Source organism: Panulirus ornatus, chromosome 18 (assembly GCF_036320965.1).
Source record: "Panulirus ornatus isolate Po-2019 chromosome 18, ASM3632096v1, whole genome shotgun sequence".
Classification (NCBI taxonomy): domain Eukaryota; kingdom Metazoa; phylum Arthropoda; class Malacostraca; order Decapoda; family Palinuridae; genus Panulirus; species Panulirus ornatus.
In genome coordinates, this window is record NC_092241.1 from 55,270,417 (window position 1) to 55,282,559 (window position 12,143).

General features: G+C 46.0%; 1 protein-coding gene across 4 annotated transcripts in view; it reads left to right on the top strand.

Moving 5' to 3' along the window:
• LOC139755113 (probable G-protein coupled receptor CG31760) overlaps nt 1-12,143 on the top strand; it is a 424,310-nt gene that overhangs the window by 270,518 nt on the left and 141,649 nt on the right. For all 4 annotated transcript variants that reach the window (XM_071673250.1, XM_071673248.1, XM_071673251.1 and 1 more), the window contains one exon: nt 228-347. In XM_071673250.1, coding sequence (XP_071529351.1) covers nt 246-347 — 102 coding nt within the window. In that variant the 5' untranslated portion in view covers nt 228-245. The remainder of the gene's footprint in view (nt 1-227; nt 348-12,143) is intronic.

Genomic DNA, 12,143 nt, shown 5'->3' on the forward strand with positions numbered 1-12,143 from the left:
CAATGGTCTTCAAGATCGTTATGCTGTGTGGGCGTGGCTGACATCTAATTGGATATCGTTTCACTCTGCAGGACCAATGAGCGTGGAGAATGATACCCTTGTGGGCGTGGTCAACTTTAATTGGTCGCTGTGTGCTCGTACAGGACCAATGAGCGTTGAGAATGTGGGTGTATCAGCGAGATCGGCTTTTTTTTAATTGGCTATTATTCTTCCCTTCTCTCCTGCAGGACCAATGAGCGTGAAGAATGTTGCTGTGTGGGCGTGGTATCGTGTGGGCGGTCGGGGTGATCGCCCTCGTCTGCGGAATGCCCCGCCCGGTGGGGGCGGGGACAGCCTCTCAGGAAATGGTAAGTTGCTCCGTCATCAGTGTCTTGACGTACGACGACCCTTGAGGTACGACGGTACGGTACGACGACCCTTGAGGTACGACGGTACGGTACGACGACCCTTGAGGTACGACGGTACGGTACGACTTGAGGTACGACGGTACGGTACGTCGACCCTTGAGGTACGACGGTACGGTACGACGACCCTTGAGGTACGACGGTACGGTAAGACTTGAGGTACGACGGTACGGTACGACGACCCTTGAGGTACGACGGACGGTACGACGACCCTTGAGGTACGACGGTACGGTACGTCGACCCTTGAGGTACGACGGTACGGTACGACGATCCTTGAGGTACGACGGTACGGTACGACGACCCTTGAGGTACGACGGTACGGTACGACGATCCTTGAGGTACGACGGACGGTACGACGACCCTTCAGGTACGACGGTACGGTACGACCCTTGAGTACGGGGGTACAACCCTTAACCACCGGGGTACGACCCTTGAGCACGAGGGTACGACCGTTGAACACGACGGTACGACCCCCGAGACACGACGGTACGACCCCCGAGACACGACGGTCCGACCTTTGAAAGTGAAGACCCTCCTCCTCCCCTAAAGTAGTAGTGTCCAGGAAGACGTTATGTACAAGTCCTAAAATGAACCTTAAATGCTGAACACGTGGCGGCAACAGCAACATGGCGGAGGAACATTTTTTTTGGAACCCTTAAGGTAAGGTATCAGAAGCAGTGAACCTTCAAGTGAATCAGTGAGGCCTTCGATGCTTCGAACCCCCGTGTGTGTGATTGGAACCCTTTGGGTAAAGTATCAGAAGCATTGAACCTTCAAGTGAATCAGTCAGGCCTTCGATGCTTCGAACCCCCGTGTGTGTGATTGGAACCCTTTGGGTAAAGTATCAGAAGCAGTGAACCTTCAAGTGAATCAGCGAAGCCTTTGATGCTTCGAACCCCCGTGTGTAAGAGATAGTGAAGCACTCGCGCGTGTCCTTATTACGGACTCGAAGCTCTGCTGCCTCACTGGTGCGTAATGTGTCATTGAAGCCCAGTGATTATTAATAATTAAACGTTGACGTGATTAATATAGATTAATGTGGGTCAGCTCTGGGTCTCGTGTTAGTTACATGATATTCAGATCTGGTGATGTATGTATATGACAGAGCGAACATATATATATATATATATATATATATATATATATATATATATATATATATATATATATATATATATATATATATATGTATATATATATATACATATATATATATATATATATATATATATATATATATATATATATATATATATATATATATATGTATATATATATATATATATATATATATATATATATATATACATATATATATATATATATATATTTTTTTTTTTTTTTTTTTTTTTTTTTTTTTTATACTTTGTCGCTGTCTCCCGCGTTTGCGAGGTAGCGCAAGGAAACAGACGAAAGAAATGGCCCAACCCCCCCCATACACATGTACATACACACGTCCACACACGCAAATATACATACCTACACAGCCTTCCATGGTTTACCCCAGACGCTTCACATGCCTTGATTCAATCCACTGACAGCACGTCAACCCCTGTATACCACATCGCTCCAATTCACTCTATTCCTTGCCCTCCTTTCACCCTCCTGCATGTTCAGGCCCCGATCACACAAAATCCTTTTCACTCCATCTTTCCACCTCCAATTTGGTCTCCCTCTTCTCCTCGTTCCCTCCACCTCCGACACATATATCCTCTTGGTCAATCTTTCCTCACTCATTCTCTCCATGTGCCCAAACCATTTCAAAACACCCTCTTCTGCTCTCTCAACCACGCTCTTTTTATTTCCACACATCTCTCTTACCCTTACGTTACTTACTCGATCAAACCACCTCACACCACACATTGTCCTCAAACATCTCATTTCCAGCACATCCATCCTCCTGCGCACAACTCTATCCATAGCCCACGCCTCGCAACCATACAACATTGTTGGAACTACTATTCCTTCAAACATACCCATTTTTGCTTTCCGGGATAATGTTCTCGACTTCCACACATTTTTCAAGGCTCCCAAAATTTTCGCCCCCTCCCCCACCCTATGATCCACTTCCGCTTCCATGGTTCCATCCGCTGACAGATCCACTCCCAGATATCTAAAACACTTCACTTCCTCCAGCCTCTCACCATTCAAACTCACCTCCCAATTGACTTGACCCTCAACCCTACTGTACCTAATAACCTTGCTCTTATTGACATTTACTCTTAACTTTCTTCTTCCACACACTTTACCAAACTCCGTCACCAGCTTCTGCAGTTTCTCACATGAATCCGCCACCAGCGCTGTATCATCAGCGAACAACAACTGACTCACTTCCCAAGCTCTCTCATCCCCAACAGACTTCATACTTGCCCCTCTTTCCAAAACTCTTGCATTTACCTCCCTAACAACCCCATCCATAAACAAATTAAACAACCATGGAGACATCACACACCCCTGCCGCAAACCTACATTCACTGAGAACCAATCACTTTCCTCTCTTCCTACACGTACACATGCCTTACATCCTCGATAAAAACTTTTCACTGCTTCTAACAACTTGCCTCCCACACCATATATTCTTAATACCTTCCACAGAGCATCTCTATCAACTCTATCATATGCCTTCTCCAGATCCATAAATGCTACATACAAATCCATTTGCTTTTCTAAGTATTTCTCACATACATTCTTCAAAGCAAACACCTGATCCACACATCCTCTACCACTTCTGAAACCACACTGCTCTTCCCCAATCTGATGCTCTGTACATGCCTTCACCCTCTCAATCAATACCCTCCCATATAATTTACCAGGAATACTCAACAAACTTATACCTCTGTAATTTGAGCACTCACTCTTATCCCCTTTGCCTTTGTACAACGGCACTATGCAAGCATTCCGCCAATCCTCAGGCACCTCACCATGAGTCATACATACATTAAATAACCTTACCAACCAGTCAACAATACAGTCACCCCCTTGCTGAAAAAAGGACTGATGATTGGGAATACCTGGTTTAAAAAGCGAGATATACATAAGTATACTTATGTAAGTAGGAGAGATGGCCAGAGAGCGTTATTGGATTACGTGTTAATGGACAGGCGTGCGAAAGAGAGACTTTTGGATGTCAATGTGCTGAGAGGTGCAACTGGAGGGATGTCTGATCATTATCTTGTGGAGGCTAAGGTGAAGATTAGTATGGGTTTTCAGAAAAGAAGAGTGAATGTTGGGGTGAAGAAGGTGGTGAGAGTAAGTGAGCTTGGGAAGGAGACCTGTGTGAAGAAGTATCAGGAGAGACTGTGTACAGAATGGAAAAAGGTGAGAACAATGGAAGTAAGGGGAGTGGGGGAGGAATGGGATGTATTTAGGGAATCAGTGATGGATTGCGCAAAAGATGCTTGTGGCATGAGAAGAGTGGGAGGTGGGCTGTTTAGAAAGGGTAGTGAGTGGTGGGATGAAGAAGTAAGAGTATTAGTGAAAGAGAAGAGAGAGGCATTTGGACGATTTTTGCAGGGAAAAAATGCAATTGAGTGGGAGAAGTATAAAAGAAAGAGACAGGAGGTCAAGAGAAAGGTGCAAGAGGTGAAAAAAAGGGCAAATGAGAGTTGGGGTGAGAGACTATCAGTAAATTTTAGGGAGAATAAAAAGATGTTCTGGAAGGAGGTAAATAGGGTGCGTAAGACAAGGGAGCAAATGGGAACTTCAGTAAAGGGCGTAAATGGGGAGGTGATAACAAGTAGTGGTGATGTGAGAAGGAGATGGAATGAGTATTTTGAAGGTTTGTTGAATGTGTCTGATGACAGAGTGGCAGATATAGGGTGTTTGGGTCGAGGTGGTGTGCAAAGTGAGAGGGTTAGGGAAAATGATTTGGTAAACAGAGAAGAGGTAGTAAAAGCTTTGCGGAAGATGAAAGCCGGCAAGGCAGCAGGTTTGGATATATATATATATATATATATATATATATATATATATATATATATATATATATATATATATATATATATATATATATATACATATATATATATATATATATATATATATATATATATATATATATATATATATGTATATGTATATATATATATACATATATATATATATATATATATATATATATATATATATATATATATATATATATATATATATATATATATATATATATTGAATTTGCATTATGATGTATATTGATCTGAATATATTTAGAGGGAATATATTATAACTTGGGACTTAGATGAATATATTATATTAATCGAGAAAGGCATTTGACCCTTGGATGGGTTGAGAAAGGGATTTGAGGAGTAGAACCAGCTCGGTGGGAGAGAACCTCGTTGCGCGGTGGATTACCAAGTTAAGTGGGAGAGGAGCAGTTGGTGGGGGAGAGAACCAGGAGGTCTAGGTGTTTAGGAGAAACCCATATAGCAAGGGGAAGAAGACCCAGTGCTGTGGGAAGAACTGAGAAAGGTACGAGAGAACCAAGTGTCGGGGAGAGAACCAAGCAAGGGAAGGAGCCAGCAGGTGGGGAGATAACCAGGTAGGGGTGAGAGCCAGGTAGGTATGTGAGGACCAAATTCAAGAGAGTTAACCAGGTAGATGTGAAAGAACCAAGTACTGGGGAGAAAACTAGGAAGGTGGGAGACAGGCAGGCTCTGGGAGATAACGAGGGAGGTTAGAATGGGAAACCAGGCGCTGGGGAGATAACTAGGAAGGTGAGATAACACTGGGTGTGGTAGAGAACACCAGGTGTGAAGGAGAACACCAAATGAGGAGTACACCAGGTGTGATGGAGAACACCAGGTGTGAAAGAGAACACCAAGTGTGAAAGAGAATACCAGATGTGGAGAACACCGGGTTTGTGGGAGAGAACTGATATATAGAGACAGATAGACAGCTGTGGAACAGAAGGTCATGTGTGTAGGAGAGAGAGGACACACCAGGTGTGGAGGAGAGAGAGGGACAGACCAGGTATGGAGAAAAGGACGAGATATATGGGAGAGAGACAGTCAGGCTTGTAGGAGCGAGTCATTTATAAGAGAGAGAGAGAGAGAGAGAGAGAGAGAGAGAGAGAGAGAGAGAGAGAGAGAGAGAGAGCCAGGTGTGGAGAAGAGGGGCCAGGTATTAAGTAGAGGCCCTTGCTCATGGGGAAGGACCTGGTGTTTGGAAAGGTATGTGTGGGAGAAGATCAGGTGTGTGGGAGAGGGAGGCAGGTGTTGTGGGATGTGGGGAACAGGTGTATAGGAAGGGTGCAGGTGTAAACACAAGGCTTGTTGAGGTGAGCATCACAGAGCTATGTGTGGTGTAACAATTAACGTTCCCGACCTTAAGGATTGGTCGGTAAGTTCCCAAGTGCACTTTCGTATAATAATCACATCATCACGGGAGACACAAGAGAGAAATGTAACAGTCTGTTGATATACAACGAAGAGACGTAGCTAGGACGCCATTTGGTAAACATGCGATTGTCCAAGACGCATGTTTACCAAATGGCGTCCTAGCTACGTCTCTTCGTTGTATATCAACTGACTGTTACATTTCTCTCTTGTGTCTCCCCTAATAATATATATATATATATATATATATATATATATATATATATATATATATATATATATATATATATATATATATATATATATATATATATATATATATATATAAGGAAAAGAAGGAACAGAGAAGGGGGCCAGGTGAGGATATCCCCTCAAAGGCTCAGTCCTCTGTTCTTAACGCTACCTCGCTAATGCGGGAAATGGCGAATAGTTTGAAAAAAAAAAAGAAAAAAATATATATATATATATATATATATATATATATATATATATATATATATATATATATATATATATATATATATATATATATATATCTTTCTTTTAAACTATTTGCCATTTCCCGCGTTGGCGAGGTAGCGTTAAGAACAGAGGACTGGGCCTTTTTTGGAATATCCTCACCTGGCCCCCTCTGTTCCTTCTTTTGGAAAATTAAAAAAAAAAAAGAGAGGGGAGGATTTCCAGCCCCCCGCTCCCTCCCCTTTTAGTCGCCTTCTACGACACGCAGGGAATACGTGGGAAGTATTCTTAATCCCCTATCCCCAGATATATATATATATATATATATATATATATATATATATATATATATATATATATATATATATATATATATATATATATATATATATATATATGTATGTATATATGTAAGACAGAAGAAATGGTTAAGGGAGACGATACATGTAACATGATCTATGAAAAGAAATTCCGCTGAATTTCTCCCAATGGTTCTGACACAATACACTCATAACGAAGTCGCCTGACGGGGGCGCTGGTGTCTGCTTTGGACTTGTTGGCTGAACAGCTGACGATTGAGGACACAGCTGGAATCCTGCCCCCATGAAAGGAGACGTCAGGTAATCACTTCCTCCGACGTCTGGTAATCACTAGCTCCACCCCTCCTTCGCCTGTTGATCAGTAGGTCCTCCACCGTCTAGTGATCAATACTTCCCCTGACGTTCGTTGATCGGCAGGTCCTTCACTGTTGTTGATCAGTAGGTCCTCCACCGTCTAGTGATCAATACTTCCCCTGACGTTCGTTGATCAGCAGGTCCTTCGCTGTTGTTGATCAGTAGGTCCTCCACCGTCTAGTGATCAATACTTCCCCTGACGTTCGTTGATCAGCAGGTCCTTCGCTGTTGTTGATCAGTAGGTCCTCCACCGTCTAGTGATCAATACTTCCCCTGACGTTCGTTGATCAGCAGGTCCTTCGCTGTTGTTGATCAGTAGGTCCTCCACCGTCTAGTGATCAATACTTCCCCTGACGTTCGTTGATCAGCAGGTCCTTCGCTGTTGTTGATCAGTAGGTCCTCCACGGCTTCTGAGGTCGGGTTAGGGGCCGGTCGAAAGGTAGGCAGTGAGAGGTAAGACATACCCCAGCCGTTGATCGCTGGATCAGGCATGAAGGCGTGGTGGCGACGGAGATGGATGAAGGCAGCAAGTATGAATATGTACATGTGTGTATATGTATATGTCTGTGTATGTATGCATGCTTTGTAATGTATATGTATGTGTCTGGGCGTTTATGTATATACATGTGTATTAGGGTGGCTTGGGCCATTCCTCGTGTGTTTCTTTGCGCTTCCTCGCTGACGCGTGAAGCAGCGATTGGGTATGATGATACATATATATATATATATATATATATATATATATATATATATATATATATATATATATATATATATATATATATATATATATATTTCTTTTCTTTCTTTCAAACTATTCGCCATTTCCCGCATTAGCGAGGTAGCGTTAAGAACAGAGGACTGGGCCTTGAGGGAATACCCTCACCTGGCCCAATTCTCTGTTCCTTCTTTTGGAAAATTAAAAATAAAACGAGAGGGGAGGATTTCCAGCCCCCCGCTCCCTCCCCTTTTAGTCGCCTTCTACGACACGCAGGGAATACGTGGGAAGTATTCTTTCTCCCCTATCCCCAGGGATATATATATATATATATATATATATATATATATATATATATATATATATATATATATATATATATATACCGTCCCTCCACACCTGCTGTTCATGTCTGTATCAGAATCGTATATCATGTCTCCTCCGGTCTGACCTGGACTGGGAAAGATGTAGGGTAGAAACCCTTAAAGACACTGCTGACGAGTAGGGTAGAAACCATACATACTACTTACCACTTTGGACAGAAACCACAATAAGCCTTACCTGATCACTGTGGATAGAAACCGCTGCGGACTCTTTAAATGCATGACAACTAGAAACCCGCACAAACACTCCAGTTCTCCATAAACATCGAGGGAGATGGGGAGGTCCGTATGGCAACACAGGGGAGGAAGAGATTGGTGCGTGAGGCGAAAGTTCTGCATATAGATTGATAGGGAGATGAGCGGGGAGGGAACCCTAGGGCGGAAACACGCGAGATCCGGGGAGGAGAGGGAGAGGGGAGTGGATGGAGGCTATGGGGAGAGGAGGAGGAGGAAGAGGAGGGGTGACTGTTTTGTCTGCGTTGATGATATCGTATTGTTGTGTGTCGAGACCCGGTGGTGGTGGTGTGTGGGGGTGGTGGTGGTGTGTGTGGGTGGTGGTGTGTTGTGTGGGGGCGGTGGTGGTGTGTGTGGGTGGTGGTGTGTTGTGTGGGGGCGGTGGTGATGGTGGTGGTGTGTGGGGCGGTGGTGGTGTGTGGGGGTGGTGGTGTGTTGTGTGGGGGCGGTGCTGGTGTGTGGGGGTGGTGGTGTGTTGTGTGGGGGCGGTGGTGATGGTGGTGGTGTGTGGGGCGGTGGTGGTGTGTGGGGGTGGTGGTGTGTTGTGTGGGGGCGGTGGTGGTGTGTGTGGGTGGTGGTGTGTTGTGTGGGGGCGGTGGTGATGGTGGTGGTGTGTGGGGCGGTGGTGGTGTGTGTGGGTGGTGGTGTGTTGTGTGGGGGCGGTGGTGATGGTGGTGGTGTGTGGGGCGGTGGTGGTGTGTGGGGGTGGTGGTGTGTTGTGTGGGGGCGGTGGTGGTGTGTGTGGGTGGTGGTGTGTTGTGTGGGGGCGGTGGTGATGGTGGTGGTGTGTGGGGCGGTGGTGGTGTGTGTGGGTGGTGGTGTGTTGTGTGGGGGCGGTGGTGATGGTGGTGGTGTGTGGGGCGGTGGTGGTGTGTGGGGGTGGTGGTGTGTTGTGTGGGGGCGGTGGTGATGGTGGTGGTGTGTGGAGGTGGTGGTGGTGTGTGGGGGTGGTGGTGTGTTGTGTGGGGGCGGTGGTGGTGTGTGTGGGTGGTGGTGTGTTGTGTGGGGGCGGTGGTGATGGTGGTGGTGTGTGGGGCGGTGGTGGTGTGTGGGGGTGGTGGTGTGTTGTGTGGGGGCGGTGGTGATGGTGGTGGTGTGTGGGGGTGGTGGTGTGTTGTGTGGGGGCGGTGGTGATGGTGGTGGTGTGTGGGGCGGTGGTGGTGTGTGGGGGTGATGGTGGTGGTGTGTGGGGCGGTGGTGGAAGAGTTTTGGTGTGGGCAGAGGTCACGGTTCGTGTGTGTGTGTGTGTGTGTGTGTGTGTCTGTGTACATCGAGAACTTTAAAAAAAAAAAAAAGAAAAAAAGGGGAAATGATGACCATTAGTGGAGAGAGAGAGAGAGAGAGAGAGAGAGAGAGAGAGAGAGAGAGAGAGAGAGAGAGAGAGAGAGAGAGAGAGAGGAAGGAAGGCTCCTCCTCTTTCTCATAATCCAGGGGCTGTGGCCTGCCTCGCCCACACGACATACAGACATGGATCTGTTTTTGTTTATTTTTGTTTTTGTTTTAGCTCCTCATTTCCACGAGACAGAGACTCGACGTATGAGGTCATATACGTACGCCTGACGGAACTCGGATGCTTCGTAGACAGGATTCAGAAAGTGGTCCTCTTGTTATTTCCCATCTCTTAAGACCCTCGTGTTCCTTACCCTGTTAACAGAAAGTGGCCTTCCTGTTGCTCCCATCTCTTAAGACCTTCATGTTCCTTACCCTGTTAACAGAGAGTCGGAAGCGACATTTCTCATCGCGGGGTCTACGAGCGACTGAAATTTCGCCGCGAGGGAAAGCTCCCAGGCAAAGCACGTACCTCCATCGGTGTGAACACATGACCTTCGGGAAGGCGTTGTCTGGTATACACACCTGAATACCATTGGGAAGGGGAGAAAAAAGACTAGGTCTGACGCACTGACAGCATATTTTTCTCTCCATTTTTTTTTTTTTTTTTTTGCTCTCCTTTATTGAAATGCGTATCACTGTGGCCCAGTGATGATGTGGTCGCGGATAAAAGAATTTGATGGCCTTCTTTGTTGTAATGCTTTCACACACCGAGTCGCATTGTCGTGTGATATTTTTTTTCTTTTTTTTTTTTAACCCTCGCGTCACGAACAGAGAGGGCGCCAGGGATGGTAACTGGTGTGTGTGTGTGTGTGTGTGTGTGTGTGTGTTAATCAGCTGTTCGCAGGGGTGGTACTCTGATCCCAGTCCTTCGGTTGCTAACTCATGTTTGGCCTCTGATGGGCCACAAGCCTGCTGCAGGGGACCCCACACACCATGAGCAACACTAGTGATGGTTTACTTCCCTCACCCCACTCTGTCCTTCCCTCCCTCCCCCCAGCCGTCTCCTCCGTCACTGGATGGAACAGACAGGGACGAGCGGAGTTGGACAGAAGGAGGAGGAGGAGGAAGAGGACGACGACTACTATAATCATTGACTCCGTCATGCGTCATCCGTCATCCGTCATCCGTCATGCGTCGTCCGGCAATATTGGACGATGAAACAGTCGTGTCGTCTCCTCCTCCTCCTCCTCCTGCACACGCTTGCCTTGCACGGTCCCTCCCCCTCAGAAGTTGATGTCACAGGACAAATCTCTCTCTCTCTCTCTCTCTCTCTCTCTCTCTCTCTCTCTCTCTCTCTCTCTCTCTCTCTCTCTCTCTCTCTCTCTCTCTCTCTCTCTCTCTCTCTCTCCCCACACGTCGAAGTCATTAGAGACCTTCCATAATTACTCTGTTCTCAGGTTGGTTTCGTATTTAGTTCCCCTGAGTGTCCTTGACCTCTGACCTCATGACGATCCCCCCCCCAAAAAAAAAAATTATTGGAGTCTTTCTTTCACTCTCCCTGCACTGAAATTTGTGTTCATTTACCATTCATTTTGATTGGAAATTGTAGTATAGGACTGCTCATTGTGTGACCTTGACCTTGAACATCTGACACCCCAGATCACTGTCGACCTTCTAATGTCTTTGAAGAACCTGTACCTCCTTGTACGATGCTGGACAGTCATTGATGAACGGGTCTCGTGACGCCTAACAATTTACCCTAACCCGGAAGTGAGGAAGGGGACCAAAATCATGGCCCGTTGGGAGAACCCGTGAACCACTACGAGTCTTGATGGCCAAGGGTCGAGTGCCACTCGAACAATGACATCGATAAGCCTATTGGGCCAATACCTCATGTGTGGCCATGACCCCCACAGGGTCTTCTCATCATTCCAAAGTCGACAAGCGCTTCGGTACTCGTCTTTTGAACAGCTGACGGATGTTGAACGACGTGGGCACGTCAGGACGACCCTCGTCCACGATTTCACGACCTTTTGGTGTAATGGCGTGACCTCTGACCTACCTTACCCCACCCCCCCACTGACTAGGTGTGTCAAGGTCACGTGTCATCGTCCCTAAGGGTTGTACCGTCGTGTTTAAGTGTCGAACCATCGTATACAGTTCGTAGAACTTATCTCTGTCCCTTATATATTCATTTACCCCCATGACACTGAAACCCTCATCTCCCACACCTGAGACAGCAGGAGGGGACACACCGACGGTAAGCGAAACTTAAGAGTGAGAGACGAACGTAAACGAAACCTTAAGAGTGAGAGACGAATGTAAACGAAACTTAAGAGTGAGAGACGAACGTAAACGAAACTTAAAGAGTGAGAGACGAACGTAAACGAAACTTAAGAGTGAGAGACGGACGTAAACGAAACTTAAGAATGAAACACGAACGATAGATTTTCGTGAGCTGTATAAGCCAATAAAAGTTTCCCCAAAGGAAGGGAAACTTCTTACTGTCTTATCCCACACTGGCGATGGATGGACGTATTGGAGGTGCGAGAGGAGACGGGACGTGGGATCCTGACGGGGGATTTAGGAAGGGAGAGTTCTATTTAGATGACAGAGTCTGCTGCAGTCCATCTTATCTGCTGCCTTCAGTCATGTCTGCTGCACTC